General features: G+C 52.8%; 4 protein-coding genes across 5 annotated transcripts in view; 1 reads left to right on the top strand and 3 right to left on the bottom strand.

Annotated features, from left to right (window-relative positions):
- Nucleotides 1–1,149: 1,149 nt before the first annotated feature.
- TPGS1 (tubulin polyglutamylase complex subunit 1) lies at nucleotides 1,150–4,141 on the bottom strand. 2 transcript variants are annotated; one of them, XM_044998751.1, is made up of 2 exons: nucleotides 3,762–4,141; nucleotides 1,150–2,731 (listed from the first exon to the last, which is right to left on the bottom strand). In XM_044998751.1, exons 1-2 carry the CDS (start codon nucleotides 4,055–4,057, stop codon nucleotides 2,200–2,202), a joined length of 828 nt encoding a protein of 275 aa, XP_044854686.1. In that variant the 5' UTR covers nucleotides 4,058–4,141; the 3' UTR covers nucleotides 1,150–2,199. The 2 variants fall into 2 exon arrangements, with proteins under 2 accessions (XP_044854686.1, XP_044854685.1); XM_044998750.1 differs by having other exon boundaries at nucleotides 3,732–4,138.
- Nucleotides 4,142–5,790: 1,649 nt separating this feature from the next.
- LOC123355904 (zinc finger protein 79-like) lies at nucleotides 5,791–11,336 on the top strand. Its single transcript, XM_044998752.1, has 2 exons — nucleotides 5,791–5,811; nucleotides 5,892–11,336. Exon 2 carries the CDS (start codon nucleotides 5,909–5,911, stop codon nucleotides 6,584–6,586), a length of 678 nt encoding a protein of 225 aa, XP_044854687.1. The 5' UTR covers nucleotides 5,791–5,811; nucleotides 5,892–5,908; the 3' UTR covers nucleotides 6,587–11,336.
- Nucleotides 11,337–11,370: 34 nt separating this feature from the next.
- Nucleotides 11,371–19,143, bottom strand: MADCAM1 (mucosal vascular addressin cell adhesion molecule 1). Its single transcript, XM_044998747.1, has 5 exons — nucleotides 19,009–19,143; nucleotides 15,901–16,155; nucleotides 14,414–14,731; nucleotides 12,779–13,633; nucleotides 11,371–12,141 (listed from the first exon to the last, which is right to left on the bottom strand). The coding sequence occupies exons 1-5, from the start codon at nucleotides 19,058–19,060 to the stop codon at nucleotides 11,999–12,001; spliced, it is 1,623 nt and encodes a 540-aa protein (XP_044854682.1). The 5' UTR covers nucleotides 19,061–19,143; the 3' UTR covers nucleotides 11,371–11,998.
- LOC123355902 (hippocampus abundant transcript 1 protein-like) overlaps nucleotides 19,100–21,287 on the bottom strand; it is a 38,390-nt gene continuing 36,202 nt past the window's right edge. Inside the window, exons 13-14 of the transcript XR_006575226.1 lie at nucleotides 19,953–20,007; nucleotides 19,100–19,186 (exon numbers count right to left, since the gene is read on the bottom strand). The gene's annotated coding sequence lies outside the window, so the exon portion shown is untranslated. The remainder of the gene's footprint in view (nucleotides 19,187–19,952; nucleotides 20,008–21,287) is intronic.

Raw genomic sequence — 21,287 nt, forward strand, 5'->3', positions numbered from 1 at the left:
GTCAACAGGAAACACTGAAGCAACTGGCGTTGCTGAGAATGCGACGGGGCTGAACAGCTTGGCAAAACACATTAGCACTGCACGTGTTCTAGGAAAGAATCACGGTGTATTTCCTAGTATAATCTGGCATTGGGGTGTGTTGGGCTTTTAGCTGGATAATATTACATACATCACATGCTCCACAGCAACAAGGCTGCAAGTTGACTCCTGTTACAGCCACATAGGGTGACCAGATGTCCCGATTTTATAGGTCTTTTTCTTATATAGGCTCCTATTACCCCCCCACCCCCATCCCGATTTTTCTCATTTGCTGTCTGGTCACCCTACATCCACAGCTGGGCAGCAGAGAACAAAGGAAAGGGGCCCTACACAGCCACTGAGTCTGCTTTCATCAGAATAGCCTACAAAGGAAGTGTTCTTGAAACCTCTCAACCTCCTTGCCCAGAAGGGAACGCAACGAAACTAACATCAGCGTTGGCTGCTGTAAATAAGTTGGGAATGACCTCAGTTGCCCTGTGATCTGTTACACAGGAGGACAGACTAGATGATCACAATGGCCCTTTCTCTCACCTTAGAATCTATGAATTAGTTGCTTAGAGCACAGAACCATGACCCTGGACCCCGGGTTGCATTCCCTGCTCTGTCTCACTCACTAAGGCAGGTCAAGAAAGGTGGCCTCTAATTTTGGGTGACCAAATTTTAACCTCAGGGACCTGATTGGCAGAGCTCCTGTTAGAGTTGTGGGTGCTTAGCATCTCTGGGGAAAAAAAATAAAAAATGAAGCCCTAGCATAGGTACTGGAACCAAGGCTGCTGGGGGTACTTCCTTACCCCCTGGCTTGAAGTGGTTTCCATTATATACAGGCTTTATGGTTTGGTTCAATGGCTCTCAGCCCCCCCACTATAAAAAGTGTTCCAGCCCCCCTGAGCCCTAGATGCTAAACACTGAGCATGCAAAATTAGAGGCCTCTTTTCAAAGTCTCCTCCTCTATTTCTCCCCTTGCTGCCCCTTTCTACAAAATGGGGACATTTCTTAAAGTCACAGGGGGCTGCCGGTGCTTTGAAATCCTCACAGAAAGCGTGCTATAAAATGCAGCGTTGCTGACAGTAAAGGCTACCATGCAATTAAGAAAGATGTTTACAGCCAAACTAAAAGTTTAAACAGTTTAATGTCCTCTTATAAACAAATCATTGCATTGCATGAATAATCATAGATCTAAACTCATAAATAAATAAGGTATGGTCCAACCAGCATCGCCAGTTGAAGTAAACATAGCAAGGTGTATTAGCCCAGAAGGGAATTAGAATTTATCCTGTTTTTGCTTCATCATCAGGTGTTTAAATTCCAAACTTACTAGCAAATCTTTAATATACCACAGTTTTGCTTTATAGATTACCAGTCATGTATGATCTCTGCTTTTGAGGGTCCAGATTACAGGATGCAGTTTAGTAAATTGCAATATGCTGAAACACTCAGCATAGTTTAATGCTAATGTAGGGATTTGAAATTCAGCCACTGGCCAACACATCTGCTTTTGATGAAATCTCATTTCTTGCCAGATATTCATCATCTTACCTATTTAACAAAATGACATCATTTAATTAACAACACTTAAATAGCACTTTAAATCCTCCAAGTGCTGCATTTACCTGTTATGCCTCAGCACAACCCTCTGAAGAAGGTCTTACCCCCATTTTATAGACAGGAAAAACAGAACCTAAGTGACTTGCCCAAAGTTACAAAATATATCAGTGGCAGAGCAGGACCACAGCTCAGAAGTCCCTAACTCCAAGTCCTGTGCTCAGGCCACAATGGCTCATTTTTAGTTTCTAGCACTGCCCTGGAATTCCTGGGTTTCCCTGGATGTTCCCCAAGCTATAAGCAGAGGTTTACAATAGCTATTGGAAATAAAACATTTTTAAAAGGGAGGTTCTCAGTTGTGGATATATAAGCCAGCAGATGAAATGCTACAGGTGGCTGGAATTTAAGGTGTTCAGGATGGAGTTAGGAGGTGAATAGGAAATTTAAGACAAGCATTCTCTAGTCAAGTAGATCCAGAGCTCTTCAGGCAAGGACAGGAACTGGCAGGCCCACCCCCTGTGGCCAGGCCACCTGAAGTCCCAGGATTTGATGTTTCCCCAGAATAATCTGCTCCATTTGAAGCCCTAACACAGGGAGTGTTGTCCCCACTGGAGAGCATCAGTCAATGGGTTTTACTTTTGCAATGAATAGGGCTGTGGCTTTCTTTAGAAACTCTTCCCTGTTCATGGAGGAGCAAATCTTCCTCTCTAGCAATGCTTTGTCCATGGCCAAAGCCAAACAGTCTGGTCCCAGCTTGGAGCCGGCCTCCAAGTAACGGATGGGGACAGAGAAGTCGCTGGCTCCGAGAGCGTCTTCCAGAGTGCCCAGGACTGCCTGGCAAACCCTTTTATCTGCCACGCCTGAACCATCATCAAGTACATTGTACAAAGTATCAGCCTTGGCCACAAACTCAAGAAGCACGAAGCAGCTGAGAACCCCATAGCGGAAGACATCAAAAGGCACTGCCTCATGGTCCCGGCACTGGATCTTCCTCAGCAAAGAAGAAACAACCTCTTCAGGGGCTTCCCCATCTTGGCAGATCTTTTTGAGCAACTCACTGTAGATTCTCCCATTGACTCCTGGCTTCTTCCTCCTGCCTCTGGCACTCAGGCACTCGTAAGCCATGCTGACGTTGTTGTTAAAGGCAGTCCTGCCATGACACACAATCAAATAATTTGTTAGCCCACAGGGTTGGGGCTGGTGGGGAGGGGGAATTTCCAAGTTACAGATCCATAGCTAAAGGAACTGCGACCAAAACACAACTGGGTGAAGCTTGCAACAGTCCAGTCCACCTACAGTTCTGGACACATTCTCCTGCCATGCAAGATGAACTATACTGAATAACACTGAGCCCCACACCCATTATCTGCCAACACTCCATCCTCTTTAATCCAGTGTTCTGGACAGCAAAGCCGGGCACATGGATTCGCTTACTCCTCAGAGTGGATGAGATGAATAGCACTTAAGCTTATCTGGGCCCAGGGGTAGTCAGGTCCAGCTTTATGACCCGCAGGGCCTGATTCGAATACTTGGCAGCGGTCCGGGCCTTTGGCGGCATTTCAGCAGTGGGGAGTCCGCTCTTGGTATTACGTGGCACCGAAGGACCCCCCCCACCACCAAAATGCCGCCGAAGTCCCCTGGAGTGGACCCCCCTGCTGCCAAAATGCCACCGAAGACCCCTGGAGCGGGGCCCCCTTTGGCACGGGGCCCAATTCCAGGGAATCAGCCTAAAGCCGGCCCTGGGGGTACTTTCCCCTCACACCTGACTTGCAGAGCAACAGTCCCCTGCCCTGCACCTGCTGTGCAAGGCTGTGGCACCAAGGACAGAACAGTCAAGGATGAGCAGGCTAACAACCTTGCAAACCCCCATGGCCCTGCTCTCTCAGTAGACTGTAGGGACTACCTCCCCTGGCATGTGCAGACCCCCTTACCTAACAAGAGAGCAGGAAAAGCCCAGTATTAATACAGCCACGAAGACTACAAGTCCCATCATGTATCCCTCAGCCGTCCACGCGGCAGCCTCACGAAGACTACAACTCCCAGAATGCTCTACTCGCCGGGCCAGAGAACGTTCTATCGGGCCTAGCGTGAGGCAGGTCGGGAGTTGTAGTCTCGCGTCGCACCCCCATCACCCAGCTCACGCTCCGCACCTGTGTGAATGGTGGGCCAGGCGCACGTACCACAGAGCCCGGCCGAGGCGCTGATGCTGCCCGTGCCGGTCCCCGGCAGCACCGCCCTGGGGGCCGCTCAGCACCAGCTTTTCGAAGTAACTGGCCAGGAAGGAGATAGGCTCCTCGGGCCGCGCCTCCAGCACCTTCAGCAGCGCCTCCCGCACCATGGACGTCACCCCGGATTGGAGCAGGAACTCGGCCTCGCTCTCCGGCTCCCGGCCTCCAACTCCCGCCCGAACCGGCTCCACTAGCCCGCTCCCAGTCGCTGGGGCCGGAGCTGAGCGCCGCTTCTCGCAGGACGCCATCTTGATTGTGGGCAGTGAGGCCACTCTACCGCCATCTTGACTGAGGGCTACCAATCACTTGGTAAGGAACCGTCTGTCCGCCATATTACTCGCTGTCAGCCAATCAGTGGGTGAAGAAGCCCGTTGGTCGCCATCTTGCTCCAGGCAGCCAATCAGCCGGCGAGGGAAGCTGGTGGCCGCCATCTTGCTCAATTCTAAGCCAATCAGAGAAAGCGCTGGGGGCTGCCATCTTGACTGTGGGCAATGAAGCGTGGTCGCCTCCATCTTAGTCCTGGTACCTTCAGTCCCTATGTCCCTGGGACTGCGGTGAACCTTGGCCCCCAGTGTCTACATCCGGCCACACCCCGGAAGCACCTCGGTTACCATAGTTCGTGTGGGCAACTGCCCCACGCCTAGCAACCGGTACCTAAGGACGCTGACCTCTGACCTGGGTTTCTAGATCCGGTGCCCTTTGACCTCTTCTCTCACTAAGGAAGTGGGGTGGGGGTGTGCCGAGGAGCGTAGCTGAGCTCTAGGTAAAGGGAGGAGCTTCTTAGTGCCCTTCCTGCTCCAGGCCTGGCGGCTGCAGGTAACGCGGGTCCTGTAGGGGGGGGTGGGAGGAGACCCCCCCCGTGCTCTGGGCGGGGGCAGGGGGTTCTAGGGTCCCCCCCCGTTTGGGGAGCGTGTGTAACAGGCCTGGGTTCAACCCCCCCTTCGGCGGGAGCTGGGGCTGGGCCGGTTGGGGGCTGGGCCCCTCTAATCATTGCATGCTGGGGGGGGGGGTGCGGGTTACTCCTGCCCGCCCCTGCCATGTGGCCCTCCTAGCAGAAGCCCTTCCACCGCGTGGGCCGTGTCCCGGAGGGTGGGGGAGTCCGGGCCCTGCACCCCCCACTTCCTGCGATTCACCGCGACGCTCAGCCAGCCGGTGACACAGAAGGTTTATTAGACGACGGGAACACGGTCAAAGCAGAGCTTGTAGGTACAGACAACAGGATCCCTCAGTCAGTACATCTTGGGGGTGGGGAGCCCAGATCCCCGGTGCTGGGCCTCCCTCCATTTCCCCAGCCAGCTCCAAACTGAGACTCCCTCCAGCCCCTCCCCTTGCCTTTGTCTCTTTCCCGGGCCAGGAGGCCACCTGATCTCTTTGTTCTCCAGAGCCTTCAGTCAGCACCTTGCAGAGGAGGGGCCAAAGCCATCAGGAGACAGGGTGTCGGCCATTCTCCGTGCAGACAGCATCACACCTGCCTAGGGCTCTGCAACAATTATTCCGCCACCTAGATACTTACAAAAGGCATAGGGGAAACTGAGGCACCTACGCAGTATTCAGAACATTCCCATTTTGTCACAGGCTGTGCCTAGTGGGTAGAGCAAGTGATGGAAGCAGGAGTCCTGGGTTGTTTTTCCAGCTCTGTTACTGTCTGACTGACACTTCTCTTCCTCTCTTGCCCCATGGGTATAATGGGGTACTCTGACCCATCTAACTGGCGTCGTGAGAGGGAAGGTGTACTAGAGAAAGGGCAGGGTGTGGTTAATAATAAAGCACGTGCTCACACTTCCTCCTCCCTGTTTTCTGCATCCTCTTTCCCAGCTATTCCTTTTTTAATCCCACCCTCCCCTTCTTTCATGATGTCTCCTGCCTTTGGACCAACTCACTATTCCTGTGCCCTCCTTCAAAGCTGCTTCTGTCTTTAAATCTCTAGCACTGATCTCTGCAGTTTCTAACAGCCTGAAATGAGGCCCCATAGTTGCCTGTGTTAGACTGGAAGGTGCTCCAGGTGGGAACCTTGCCTTCTTTCATGCTTTGTAAAGTGCAGAGCAAGCGCATACAGTGTTATATAAATCCTTGCTTTGCCAGGTGTGATCGCCAACCTCATGGAAGCAGGGAAAAGCCCTCGAAAGTCCCCAGTCAGGAGAAAGCGGAAGCGATCACAGCGGCTCCTCAGCCGTGCGGCTGTTCCCCTGGAGTGCTACCGCTGTGACATCTGCAAGAAGGACATCAAGCACCTCTCCAACTTCCAGGAGCACCAGCGCATCCACACAGGCGAGCGGCCCTACCACTGTGAGACCTGCCAGAAGAACTTCATCCGCTGCGCTGACCTCATTAAGCACCGCCTGGTCCACTCGGACAGTCGGCCCCACTGCTGCGATGTCTGTGGCAAGCACTTCAAGCTGGCTGGGGACCTGGCCAAGCACAGCAAGGTCCATTCGGACGAGGCGCCCTTCAAGTGCGACGTGTGCTCCAAGCGCTTCAAGCGCACGTCCTGTCTCATCAAGCATCTCCGCATCCACACCGAGGAGAAGCCTTTCAAGTGCTCCCAGTGCAGCAAGAGGTTCAAATGGGAAGCCTCAGTCAAGGAGCATCAGCGCATCCACACAGGCGAGAAGCCTTTCAAGTGCGAGCACTGCCCTAAGAGCTTCACCCACTTCTCCACCTTCCTGCAGCACAAGAGAACTCACCAGAACAAGAAGCAGTTCAGCTGCAAATGCTGCTCCAAGTCCTTTAACCACAAATCCAACCTACTGAAGCACCAGCGCACGGTACATGGCTAGGAGCGGGCAGGTTCCCGGGTCCTGCTGCCATGCAGCTCTGATCAGTCTAAATTGCTTAGGCTGCCCCAGTCTCGGAGTCTGCCCATACTCTGCCGGAGGCTGGAAATGTGCTGAAACCCAGTGCAGAAGCTGGGCCTTAAGGAAGGGAAGCAGAACCTTGAGTACGTGTGATAAGGAGACTGGGGTTTGGAGCAGCTCAAGCACCATGCCAGTTATAATGCTTCCCGTTGAATGGGAAGCTGCGGGCAGTGGCTGTGCACAGATGATATCGGTGAAGCAATACTGGTGCAGGAGCTGCTATCAGATGGCTGGACTCTGGTTTATAGTCTAACCAAAGGTTCCCTCGTGATCCCGCTTTAACATCCTTCAGGATGGTGACACTTGCCAATTTAATCCAGGACAGATCTTCTGTGTTCCAAGCTCAGATCTGAACAGAGCACCACGAAGCGATGCTGCCATCTGTCCCACGGATGCAGTTGGTCTTTCATACACTACAAACTGCAGCAGGTGTCTTTGCTTCTGCTGCCTCCGTTTAGCCCCCCCCTCCCCCTCATCTTGGTTTCAATGCTGTAGGAATATGTCTAGTGCATCTGAGGTTTGGGTGAAGGGAAAAAGGGCTGGCATTCCACCTTCTGGGGGTGGCTTGTTTTTGACTGGATGCATCCGTATGATCATTGTTCCATGCACTCTTAAGACAGATCCCAAACAGAATGGTTTCCAGGAAGCAGCTGCATAATCTGTTTGATGGAAAAAGTGTTCCTGTGGCCACTCAGTTCCTGTAAACACTGCCTGCAGCTGCTTTAAATCATGAGCCTGTCGATGTCATGTTTTTTTATCATGCACCTACCTCAATGTGGCAGTAGCGCCTTCTGGGGGGAATTCTGTACCATGTCCCTTAGAGGCTTTCACTGTAATCTGATTGCCACTGTAGCTCAGTTAAGCTCATCCACTTTACTGTGTTCTACGGTGATGGACAGACCTTGCAAGCAAAGAAGGTCCCCACCTCCAAGAATCTTTGATCTAATGCTTTATGCTCCAGGGCGCGGGTGCTGGACCTCTGCTTCCTGACAGAAGAAGGGCTGGGGAGCAAACTTGAGAGGGGAGGCGTGTACGTGAACCGCTGGCGATTGTCCCTCTTTTCCCCCAATACGCACAGCTCCCAAGGAGGGACGGGCTCCAGCCCAATGACAGGGTTTAACTTGAAAGTCTTTGAGTATTTTCCTCTGGTCACTAATAAACAAGCACGTAACGGTAGTTCTACAGAACTGGGCCAGCATCACTCATTCTGCCTGCAAATCATTAGGGACGTGAGGGCCACTCAAGGGGGTTTTAAACAAAAGCATCAAAGGAAGACAAAGGATTGCTCTAGCTTTGGGTAGGAAATCAAGCAATGCGAGGGTCTGAGGTCAGCTACAACGCAGCCCCTCTGTGCTAACTTGTAAGCACAGATGTGCATTTGGACACCAGAGTTAGGACTTTACCAGGGAGGGAAATGGTCCACTCTTCTGGAACCAAATGCACTGCTCTGAACCAAATTGCATCAGTGCAGAGACAAAGGGGCTGAGGTCAGGGGAGGAAATTCCCCCATGGGAGCGGCATACGCCACAACTGGATTGCCCTTCCGGTGGTGTAGCCATCCCTCCATTAATGGTGGCAGAAACGTGGGGCGTTACCTCTTTAAACCCTGAAGTTTGTAGCTTTGGTTTAAACAGTCTTCAGTCTGGCAGTGGGTTCCCAGAAGGCAGGGGACATTTCAGCCACAGACAGGATCCACAGAACACTGGCCTTTCCGCTCAGCTGCTCAGGGCACTGGTGCAATAGTCCTAGTCCAGTTCCAAATGGATCTCACAGAGACTGCCCCACAACATGCCAGGGGTTGAGTGAGCTGCCCTCTGCCTGGGAGAAGTGGGTCTCGAGGGTGGAGTTGGGAGGCTGGGAAGCTTTTCTGCTACCTGTTCTCTGAATAAAGGTTTCATTGTCCAGCACTGTTCACTTGAAACAGCAGCACAGCAAACATCTCTGATCAGTCTCCCTCCCAGAGGGCAGGGATCAAAAGGCTCCTCGTGCCTAAAGAAAACTTAAATGGAGCAGCTGGCAACTGGATGGTGTTGCCCTTGGATCTGCTCTGTGACAGCGGAATGGGTAAGTGGCAGTGGCCCATGAGATGTGCCTGCAGTAGGCAGGCTGTGCTTTAACAAGAAGCCTGTTACCGAACATGAGGCTACCCTTCGTTGCGGCTTTAAAACAGCATTTTCTGCAGGGGCCCTTTGAGTACGTTCAGGGCTTTGTGTTTCGTTTTTAAATAAAGTTTGGGCTTTTTTTGCTTGTGCATTCTGAACTCCAAGCAACAAACCTTGTCTGCTAATAACTGGGAACATGGCAGCAGCCTGCAGTCTTTCCACCTGAGGTAGGACTTCATCTGCTCTCATGCAACGCAGGCCTGGGCCAGGTCAGTGTTTGGAGGGGAGACCTTTAGGTAACACGCAGGAACTGGTGCTGATTTTAGGAGGCAAGACCACTTCTCTCTCTTCCCCCCCCCCCCCCCCCATTCTCCTGCAGCATTGGAGTGCACTGCGCTGCTACGGCTCACCATCAGAGGGACTACAGGTCGCTAGGGATTTTTTTTTTAACTGCACCCACTCTGGTTGCTGAGTACACAAGCTGTGAGGCCTTTGTTAACCCCAGTATTCTAGCTTTCATTCCAACGGGGATAACTCTTCTGCTGCATTAATACCCGCCTCCAGCTGGATATGCAGGAGGTCTCCTTTTCTTTAAATGCGGGTGTGTGGTTGCTGCAGGTGGCGGGTTCCTGAGCAGTGCTGAGTCTGGTATTTGTTCAGTGGCACGGGGAGGTCGGAGAGTGGAAGGCGATTCCACCCGCCCTCGCTGGGACATCTGACTTCTGACACACACAGAGAAGCTGCTGCAGAGTAATGAGAGTTTTCTGAGCGCTAGGTCCAGAGAGGAGTTCTCTGCACAAGGAACAGGCAGGAATTGAGTGCTTAATTCCAGACACGCAAGGCCCAAGCTGTCACTTTTCCTACCCTACAGGGAACTTTCACTGAGATGGGCTGTAGCCAAGTCCTCAGCAAAGGGATCTTGTCCTTTTCTCCGGTGTCCCCAACGTGCAGCTAGCTCCTGGTGTATGTGCGTGCATGCGCCGGGGGGGGGGAGCTCTCTGTTCTGGCTCCCTCTGTAGCCCCTTTCTGCAGTCCTGGCCCCAGCCGCCAGATGTGTGGCAGGTAGCTGGAGAATGACAGCTCTGAGTGCTGCAGCTGCAAGGAGAAACGACCAGCTCTGCCCTGGCCAATGCCCCTGCTGGGCTTTCTGTGCTCTCCCTGCTTCCCCAAGGTGACCTACTGGGTTTCATACAACACAGCTTTCCCTGCAGGGACAAGGCCAGACTCACCTCCTCGCTTGGCAGCTGCTTCGGCCACAGCCTTCCCCGGCTGAGCACAAACACTAGGCCGCCTGCGGGTGTATGAATGTGGCAGTACTGACCCTACTAGGCCCGGGGCTGTTCCACCCTGCCAGGCAGGGGAGTGGGGTGCTTTGCTAAAGCACCTATTGACTGATTAGGACTAGATGGGCTGGTTTCTGATTGCTCCTTTATCTCTGCCCTTGCTGAAGGCGGCATTGCTTCCCTGCCCTGACCAGGCTTGAGCTCAGGAAGCAGGATCCCAAGTTCAGAACAGCAGCGTTTGCTCTGGGAAGTTTCCCCAGGGGCCATAAATGGCAGCCCAGATGCCAGCTGTGGGGATTTCCTTGCCGAGATGGTTACATGTGAACTAGTGTAGGGACGTGCTGCTGTGTCATAAGGAACTGAGACCAACGGCTGAGGGGTGAGGCCGGGAGTGTGTGGAGCACAGGTGGCGTCGGTCTGGTTTTTGGACTCGGGGAGAGCTGGTTTTTCTCGGTAAGGTATTTCTGGGATTCCCATCTCTCTCTAGGATCAAGGGAGGCATGCCTCTGCTTCAGCCACGGGAACCCGGTATTCCGTTTTAGAGCCCTCCCGTCAGCATCTAATCAGCAAGTTGCACTTCAGTGCCTCTCGCAAATTCTGATGGCACCTATTATACCTGGCTGAAGTCAAAATGCCCACAGGAATATACTCAATGGGGCTATTTTGCGAGAAGCTAGGTGCCCTCCCTGCCCCCATCTGCCTTCTGTGTGGAATACAAGCATACACACGGCCCTGCTGCTGCAGGGAAACCGTAGGGCCAGGGTACAGAGACGCCAAGGAAACCACTACCGGGAATATGTCAAACCAGATCTTTATTAGAGCAGCAGTTCTCACTCTACTCCAGAAACTCAATATACACCGCAGGTCTACTGCGTTCTCAACATTCAGTACAGTTATTTACAAGCAGCTGTTTTGACAGATTACAGCACTTGGGAGGGGTTTCTTAGGCTATTTTAAATACAGAGGTGAACTGACTTCAGTTTCCATCCCAGGCTTGAGTCGGGGCTGGTGCATGTACGATCTCGGCGTGGAAGGAAACCAGGCAGCTGCCCCACAGCCCTCTCCAGAAGGGGTTGCAGTCCTGTCTCAGAGCAGCGCAGAGACACCCAGGGCCTGGAGATGGAGCTGTGTGACCAGTACAGAGCGTCTCACTGATAGTTCGTCACTGTGGTGCATTTGCTTAAAGTCTCCACTCAGTTCCAAGGGGCTACGGCTGAGCATAGTCTCACCTTGTCCCTCCCTCGCCAACCTTCAATGCACCTGGAATTCCCGCCCCCCCCCACATCTTCTCTTCCCCACCCCCACCGGAAATACCCAACATACTTGGGAACAAAAACAGGAACAACTGACCCCAGAGAGTTTTGAAATAAGACGCCACCGTGAAAACAGATGTGGCAAATCCAGAAAGGATCAGGGATTTCAAACCAATCCAACAGGAAATATCACTGGCATCTCCTCAGCCAGAAGCCTCAAGCAAGGAGAGAGTTTTCAATATACTGTGAAGGGAAAATCCATTGGTCTGTTTTAGAAACTGCTGTACCCTGGCACCTGTGACCTGTTCATCTCCTTGGGGAAGCTCTTGTCTGAGTCCCACAGGTGTGTCTGTAGGAGCCAAGTCTCAGCACTTGCCTGGACTTTGGAGCAAAATGCTCCCATTGCACTTGAAGCCAGCGGAAACCATGATGCCAAGGAGTGAAGTGGAGGAAAGGAAAGAGACTGGTCACCCCAAAGGTCTGCTCAGCTCTGCTGTGCAGCTTCCAGCTTGGCCATTTACCCAGCTCTCCCAGCAGCAGCCCAAGCATCAGGCAGCTCCTCCACTCCCTTCTCTGGCCAGGTGCAGTCCAAGGGGCCCGGCTGGCTCTGATACCAAGCTTTCCATAACAACGGGCAAGCTCGTCAGTGGAAAGAGGATGAATGTTCAAACCAAGTCCCGACGGGGCCACAGGCACCTAAACGCTGTTCCCCTTAGGGCTCGTCATGCCCGGCGGGTGGAGTCGTCTCCACAGGCGATGTGACGCAAACGCTGTGACGATCAGGCCCAGGAGGGAGCTTGCCGTCCCGACCGCGATGGCCGAGTCGGTGCTGAAGGTAGCTGCAAAGAAGAGAAATTGTCAGTTGCTGTGGTTGAGCCCTTAGCAGGCCTCGGTCTCAACAATCAACAAGTCTAAACATCCCTGCCTGGGTCCCGGTGTGTCTTAGGCGTCCTTTGGCACCAGCCAGCCACCAACAGCTGCATCTTCACATCACACGGCCCCCCAGCAGCCTCGGCAGAGAGGATTTAATGGGCTGTACAGGCTAACAACAGGCTCCTGCCTAGAGATTGATCCCTCCAGCCCCGGGTTAAGGCACGTGGGCAGGGAAGCTTGCACTGCCGCTGCCCATGTTGTACTGGTGCCTGTGGATGGAATTTCAGGGCTGTCAACCCAGCAACCTTCCCCAGCCCTTATTCACTGTAGCGTTCAACCACCAAGCAAAGTGTGTGGCTAAGACCCATGCGTGATGCTTGGCCCTTGAACACAGGCACTCCGCCTCTCCCCATCCCACTGGTTTTGGGCGGAGGGTTATGCCGGCCATAAGCTGTAGTTTCTGTTCTGTTGTTACCTGGGGGAGTACAGATCGGGGAAGGAAACAAACACAATCACTGGGACACCCTCTCCTCCCTGGGCTGGCTCGCACCTCCCCACAGGGACCAACCACTCCTGAATGCAAAGCCCTTGGCAGCCACTCACCAGCAGACACAGCGATGTGGAGACTTGCCACCTGGAGTCTCCTGCTCAGCATGACACACTCATAGATCCCTTGGTGGTCGAGATCTACACGGTCAACCGTCAGGATGGATTTGCCCTTGGACGCCTCCTCCTGGTACTGAGAGAGCTCCACAGGGGTTTTCAGCCACCTGATGGTAATATCCTCACCGCACTGTGCCTCGCATATGATCTTCAGGGCTTCCCCGGTGGTCCCTTTAGAAGGGACAGGCCTGATCTGCAGGTTGCAGACAGACTCTGTTCTGGGGCTCTGGACACTAGTGGCTTTCTTGGTGAGAGGGTTCTCTGTGCGAGCCACGTCCCCTGTGGTGGGGTTCTCTGTGTGAGCCACGTCCCCTGTGGTGGGGTTCTCTGTGTGAGCCACGTCCCCTGTGGTGGGGTTCTCTGTGTGAGCCACGTCCCCTGTGGTGGGGTTCTCTGTGTGAGCCACGTCCCCTGTGGTGGGGTTCTCTGTAGCAGAACGCAAGCCGCTGCTGGGGCTCCAGTCAGTTGTGGCTGTGCCTGCACTGGGGTGCTGTGAGGCAGCCCTGGACTCGGTGGCGAGGGTCTCTGTGGTCACCAGCCAGGGGACAGAGGTGGCTTTGGCACTGGGCTTGTGAGATGTGACAATGAACTCTGTGGTGGGGCTCTCTGCAGAAGTCAGTTCTGCGGTGGGGCTCTCTGCAGAAGTCAGTTCTGCGGTGGGGCTCCCTGTAGTAGCCCCAAGCCCAGTTGTGGGGCTGCAGTCAGTAGCAGGGGGCTTCTCTGTAGTAGCCGGAGACTCAGTTCTGGGATTCTCTTGGCCAGTGACTGACCCAGTTGTGGGCTGCTCTGCTACAGCTGTAAACAGAAGATTTTGATTAGTCTCTTGACACTTGGCTACTCGTACTCCACGCCCTTGTCCTTAAGGAGCTGGGACCATGCAAGCCAGGTAGGTGGCCCTCTGACCACGGCTGACACCGAATGATCCTCCATCCCCTGGGAGGGGATTGAAGTGGTTGCTGGCTCCCTCCACCCCTCTGAACCCGGCTCCAGAGATATGGCTGTGTCAGAAACCTCACGCCCTAGCCCCTGCTTTGCTCTCCCCTTCATATATGCAACAGCCCCTGCCCAGGCACCTTTCACACCAGCTGTGTGTGGGCTGAGGCAGGATCCTTGGGATTAGGGCCCTAGACAGGGAAGAGGACTAGCACCCACGGGGCCTTCCCTTGATCCCTAACTTCACAGCATGGGCTAGCAAGAGGACTCAGGGGAAGAGTATCTGGGGCTAGGAGGAAGGACGCATGGGGTGGGATAACAGAATGAATCAAGGAGATCTGGTGGGGTAGAGGGGAGGTGCCAGGGGCTGAGAGGAAGCTGCATCGCTCCTGGAGAGCTGGGAGGGTTTAGCAAAAGGTCCTCAGGTGGGTGGATTGAGGCCCATTCAGCTTGATGTTACCCTGGTTCCCATGCTGCATAGGGAATTACAGACCACACCGAGTTCATATTAGCAGCCTGGAAGCAGGAGATGTTTTCACCCCCGGCAGACAAGTATTGCAAGCGACATGGGGAAATGGCTTTGGCAGGAGAACTTGCACATCCACCGTGCTAAGATTCCTAGCTCAGCTCTCCAGGACTTACCTTTTGTGCTCACAGTCACCACTGTGGCCCGGCGGAAACTCCTGTCTGAGGGCAGCAGCAGCTCCACCTCACACCTGAACTCCAGGCCCTCCGTCACCTCCTCCCCTGGGACCTCCAGCTCAGAGTCATAACTGAACAGTTCCTCATCATCAGCCGCTTCTTCAGGGTCTGGGCTCTCCAGTCTCTGGTCCCCCCGATACCAGCTCAGGGTCAAGGAGCCAGGTGGGTACACCTTGCCAATAGAGCAGTGGAGATGGGCTGGCTGACCAGCCACCAGCTCCTTTGGCTGGGTTTCCAGCTGCAAAGTGTCTGGAAGAGCTGAGAAAAGAATGGCACATGAGGAACGGCAGGCTTCCTAGCTACATCACCTACCATGGGACAGGGTGCCCAGGGGATCGGGGCCGGGCGTGGCCAATGGAGACATAAGGTGGGATTTTCAAAAGCACCTATGTGAGTTAGATGCACAAAGTCCCTTTGAAAATCTGCAGGATTTGTGCTTGTAAGTCACTCGCCCCTTCTGAGGCTCCCACCCGTGGACTTCAGGTGTGAAGTGCACGTCCTGTCAGTTGTGGCATCTGCAGCGCCTCCATGCAGAGGGGAGTCAGCGGGATGCAGTCAGTTCCTGCCCTCTTCCCCTAAGGATTCATCACTGAGATCAGGCCTGGGAACAGTGGCCAATTTCTGATCCACTCCAGAAGCTACAAAACTACATTCCTGGCTGGCTTACCATGGCCATTCCCAGGGCCACGTCTGCCGGGGGGTCCAGGCATTGAGAGAGCCTTGCACGTCAGCCCTTCAACCCCAGGGCCTGATGTTCAGAAGGGCTGGGTACCAGCCGCTCCCATTGCTTCTAGTGGTGCTGCAGGTGCCCCTCACCTCTGAGAACCAGGCCTCCTGATCTTAACTGCCCTCTTGCCCTGGTTTGTGGCCATCCTCCACCCCAGAAGGGGCTGCATTTTAGTGATCAATCCTCATGCTTCTGGACATAAACTGATCATCAGCTGGGCCAGGAAGAATCCTAAGGTACAGGATGGCACACGAAGGCTTGATACCTTCCTCTATGGTCAGTGTCAGGATACCAGCTGAGATGGACCATTGGGCAGTTCCAAGGTTAGCTGGGTTCTGTGAAGTGGGGAGGGTGGGAGATTGCAGCTGATATAGGATCAGGCCCCCCAAATGGACACAGTCAAGTGCCCCTTATCTGAGGTTTGTTGCGAGTGGCTCCGGAGGCAACGCTAACGGACAGGGATGAGCGGGGAAGTGATTTTCTTTCATTCTGAAGTCTTTGTGATTTGGCAGCACTTTTTCTGCAGGGTCAGCTTGGCTGGTTCCCCAGCACGGTCGGTCAGTCCCTCCTGTTTGCCTGGGTCAGAAAAACACCCGGCCAATGTGACGGTAAAACCTCTAGGTTTCAATCTGACTGTCTGTGTTTGGAGTCTAGCCCGTCACGCAGCTGGGGGGTAACTGCATCGACCCAGGGCACTTACAGTACACTTGCAGGCTGGTCGACCCCTGGTGGGACTTCCCTTGGCAGTTCCCCACGCAGAACTTCGTGCCCTCCATGGCTACAGCAGCATTGGTGATGAGCAGGAGGCTATAGGTGGGGGTGGAGATGATGTTCCCCAGGTTGGTGTCCAGCCCTTTCCACTGGGGCTTCCCATCCGGACAGTCCAAGGAGCAGTTCAACTGAATGGTACCTCCAATCTGGACTAGCGGCTCCTGGGGCAGCACCGTCAGTCGGCCTGGGTGGAGTGGAGGGAAGGGGGAAAGAAGCAAGTGGAGAAAACAAGGGTCATTCAGAGAAGAGCAGTAAATACCCAGCGTTAGCTCAGGCAGCTGTTCCCAATGGAAAGGGCAGCACAGACATGGTGAGATTTTGGGTTCAGTGCTCTGGTTTCTGAGCCACTAGGGTGCACTCAGGTCACCTGCACAATCAAGAGGGATAGCAACTGTTTTTGTTTTGTTTTTAAAGCTGAGATGCTCCCATAATCACAGGACTCCTGGAGCTGGGGCTTTTAAAAAAAAACACCAATCACATGACTTGCAATTAAATGAGAGGGGTCAGTAACACTGCAGATGCAACACAGGTGAAATTCTGGCCCTGGTGAAGTTAAGGGTAATTTGAAGATCATGGCAAAAAGAGGCAGGATTTCTCCCTTTCACTCCACTTCCCCTCAAACTTCCCCTCTGAGTCGTGACCGCAAAAACAAAACTACATTCAAACATTCCCTCAGACTTTCCAGAAGAGCAAGTGTTTGTTCCTGGGTTGTTGGCTCTGATTCCCACTCCCCACAACTGTCATGCAATGCAGTAGCAGGTTTCTTCCACCTCAGAGGTGGCAGCATTTCAGTGCTGATCCACAGGATCCCTCAGGGAGGAAAGATGCCGCTACAGTGGAAGGAATGTTATTTCACTGCAGATGTTTCCATGGGATGAGATTCTCCCTGTAACACAGCCTGGGTTTAACTTCATCCAAGTCTCTACTTCCCACAAAGATTTTACAAGTGGTTATTCAAAAAATAAGCCTGAACACCCGTCATCCTCCACTGGTTAATCCCCTGCTGCTGCTGCTGCTCTCCTGGGAGCCAGGCAGCCAGCAGAAAGTAGGAACAGGCTGCCAATCAGACGTGAGCCATACAAATCCCACGCTCTGGTTACTGTGTTTAAAGACAAAGCACTAAATACTTGATTTTAATTCAATCCAGAATATTTTAGCTTTGGTTTGCCCAAGGAAGAAAATGACACATGCATTTAAAATGTTTTTTTTGTTACAAAACCACTGCCAATGTTAAAGGAGAGACTGCAGAGGTAAACCTACAGAAACAGAAGCTTGCATGAGTGACTTGGATTGAATCTGTACATCTCACTAGAGACTTTCATGTCAAGGTGCCCCGCCAACAACACTGCAGAAATGCAGCCACTTCTGGGGTGCACAGCAAACAGCGCGGAAATTTTGACAAAGGCCAAACCTCGGCTGTTCTGAAAACGACCCAAAGATCTGGAGTGTCTGCGCGATGACCCAGAGGGCAGCAGCTTGCTTTTTAATGACTCACTCGAGTGGCCCAGGCAACAAAACAAAATAATTTCCCATTTTTCCCAGCAGGCTGTCAACTCTTGTACTGTCTGGGCCAGCCGCTCAGCTGGAGAACATTGACCCAACTCCTTGAAGCCAACGGCGCGACAGTGATTTACAGCCACTGAGCATCCGGCTTTAACTAACTCTCTGCAAAGGCAGTTCCCAAATTGCTTTCCATGTAGGACTGGGTGTCTGTGGAGCACTTGCTGCTGGTTATGTGGGTCTGATTTCCAGCTGCTAGATGGCATCACAAGTCAGCTAAAATACCCCCAAGGGCATGATGATGGAAGGTGCTGAGAGCCAGCAGCTCCCACAACTTCAGTTGCAGGGGGTGGGTACTCAGCACCCCAAGTCAGCTCCTAAATGCTTTCCCAACATTCATTTTCAATGCAGGTAATTGTGCAGTGTCCCTGTGCCAACTAGATGAAGAAGAACGGGGGGAGGCAGGACCACAGGTGATCGTGAATGGGAGGGGCGGGCAATGGCACATGGGAAGGAAGAGGGTCCATGAGACCAGCGGTCTATTACGTGGTCCACCCTATGAAAATATGAGCACCCCTGCGCTACAGCACTCTGGGATGCTGTTGGTATGAAGGATTGTCTCCAAAGTAAAGCCGTGTAATAGAGCCAGCTCATTGCGTCTGTCTAAAAGTACGCCAGCACTAGCCCCGAATGTGGCAGTGACACTGTTGTAGCTGTTGGCACTATTACGAGAGTGTTTCTTTTCGAGAGCACTTGGCAGCCCAGCATGCTCACGTCTCATGCCATTGATGCTGCGTAGACCAGTCTATGGGCCAATATACATCCGCGGATGTAAAAATTAGGCTCTGAGCGATTGGTATTGTTCTAAGAGCTAAAATAAATGTTCTCTGAGATTCAGCTGTGTCACCATTCTATAACCCTATTCATTTCATTCAAGATGGAGCCAACGTCCGGGGGACAAAGTGATGTGTTTTTTCCCTCCCTTTCGGAACCAGTTTTAACAATGTTTAAGTCACTGATTTATTTTCCTCCAAGCTCAATGCAGTGGAGGTTCGCGGAGAGGGGGTGTCAGAAAGAAAGTGGGATTATTGGTTATATTACCGGAGTGCCCAGGACCCGGGTCACAAACCAGGACCCCACTGTGCCAGGCACTGTATAACCACAGAACAAAACACAGACCCATGTGTACCCAAGGATGGAGACAGCTCTGTTAACAGTCCCCTCCTAAGCACCCCGAGGCTAGCACAGCCAATCCAAACTGGGCACAGAGCATCGCTGGGAGCCCTCGACACAGATCACATCTGGACAGAGCCGCAGCTGCTCACGCCGACGCACCAGGCAGCAGAGCTGCAGGGGATGCCATCGGCAAAGCAGTTGTGTAGCATACCGTGAAGAGGGAAAACTTCAGAGCAGCACCCAGGACCAGCATGGAGAAATAGCTAAAAAGAACAACTCAGCCCTTCACGAAGGCAGGGAGCCCCCAATCCCTCTAGCCCAGAGAGAACCTCTGATCTGCTGTGCTCTCCAGGGAACTTACCGCTGCAAGTCCAGCCCAGGCTGAGGAGCAGGAGGAGAAGAGTTGGCTCCATTGCTGTGGCTCCAGGGAAATGTTTTCACTCCAGCTAATCTCTTCTCTGTGACAGGGCTCTGCAGGCAGCTGTTTCTTTCCCACCAGCCAGCTGGATGGACTCTGCCTGGGGCCGATCTCTTTCTGCCTAGAAGTCCCATCCTCAGGCACCTCTTTAAAGACTTAAATAGGAACCGCCCCCTGATAGTAAGCACCAGCCCGGATAATAGGCTCTTGACCCTGCTGGTCAGCTGGGAATTTCCAGCGGGGAATTTTAGCCTTGTGGTAAAAGTGGCTTTAACCCCAGACTACCTGGCTCCACAGGCTAAGGATTCTGTTCTGCATAGACACCCCCAAATCACAACCGCCTCTTACAGGGAAACAAATGCGAACCTGCCTGGGTTGGATGGGCGAATTACAGGACATGGGAACATGCCTCGTCTCTCCCAAATGAGCACCCAGACCCTATCAACATCTCTATACAAAACCTGCCACTGAACCCCATATGTGCCACCCACCCCTCCCACTCTACAGAATAACTGTGTTACTCCCCTCCCCATTCGATACACCGAGTAGATGCCTAGACATGTTTCACCCCACTCCCTAACACACCGTCCTATATGCTCTCTTCCACCCGCTCCTGCCACACAGCCATTTACACCCCTGCATACAGAGACATGGGCATACACTGAGGGGATGAAAATCCTGGCCATACAGTGGACTGGGCACTGCACTGGGAGTCAGGAGACCTAGGGCCTATGACCTGCTTTGCCAGTGACCGTGGGTGAGTCACGTTCCCTCACTGTGCCTCAGTTCCTCCATCTGTAAAATGGGGACAATGGTAAAGCCCTTTGTGATCCATAGATGAAAAGCCACTTTTACCACAAGGCTAAAATTCCCTTTCCCCCACCTACCTCAATTTCACAGGAGCACTGGGATCCTCATGACTTCACAGACACTGAGGTGTACCTATAATAAATAAATTAATAAATAATAATAATAATCAGACATTTATAGAAACCCAGCCACCCAAAGAGCTACAGGCCCTCATAAATGGGTTAGACTGTACACCCAGGAATTGTTTTGCCCAGCCCTGAAATGCAGTTACCTCTGGGGAAGAACACATCAGTGCTGCATAAAACAGATAGTAGAGAACACGTCCAGCTCATTACAAATCAATGGAATAAGGGGAGATCCCTTAAAATAGGGGAGAGTGGGTCACCCATAAGCTCCTTCTGCAGGGAGTGTTTGGGGAGGCAGGATGTAGGAATTCAACCCAAGACCCTGGGGGATGAAACCCCTTTGTCTCAGTATCTGGAAGCCATGTCCACGGTTGCTCCCAGTTCTGAGCTATTGAACATGGGGCATTATCAGCCCAGGTGATGTGTCTGGGGAGAGATTCTCCAAGGACTCAGAAGCAAAGCAGTCAGACATGCTGCACCCCCATTGTTCCAGGAGCGCCAGGGGACAGCAGGAAACAGACTGGCTGCTTTTCAGGTTTCCAATTAATTCTCAGCAACATAAGGAAGGGAGACCCAGAATCTCCCCCAGCCAATCCTATCCCCCCAGTAAAGAGATGGAAGGGAGAGCTCAGAGAGGGAATCCTGCCCCCACTGAAGTCAATAGGGGTTTTGCCATGGCCTTCACTGGGGACAGAATTTCTCAGCTAGGTGAAACGAGTGAAATCGGGGGGCTTCAGAGAACGGGTATTGGCCAGGAAGGGAAGGAGAGCCACATATGCCTGGGAAGAAGTCCAAGGCCATGTCGTAACTCTTGACAAGAAGGGAGTGTGCATTTTAAGTGGCACTCAGAAAGCATCTGCCAGTAACAAGATGGGGTTTGAGTCCTGTGGCACAGCAAGGGTTAAAGCTGGAAGGCAAGGAGCAGTTCAGTCAGTGGGAGTTTACACAGCTACCCTCCCTATGTTCTCCACAGTTAACTTGTACCAGCTTGTCCCAGACACTGGGAAGAATGTGATCTGCAAAGTCTTCCAAATAACCTCCTGGTTCCCAGCAAATGTTTCCTTGTCAGTTTCACAGAGCAGGTTCTGAGACGGCCTAAGGCCCCTCAATGCGGTAATTTTATATATAAACAAAAGTGAGGGTCAGAGATAAGGTTCCTGCTTGATGCAGCCTTAAATTCTGGAGCTGCTCTCGGCACCTTCAGACCGTCACACCCCCCCCCTAATGCAAGCCAGCCCCTTCTGCTCCTTGCGTCCATCTAAATCCTGACCGAGAAGCTACTAGCAC

This window comes from Mauremys mutica, chromosome 24 (genome assembly GCF_020497125.1).
Source record: "Mauremys mutica isolate MM-2020 ecotype Southern chromosome 24, ASM2049712v1, whole genome shotgun sequence".
NCBI lineage: Eukaryota > Metazoa > Chordata > Testudines > Geoemydidae > Mauremys > Mauremys mutica.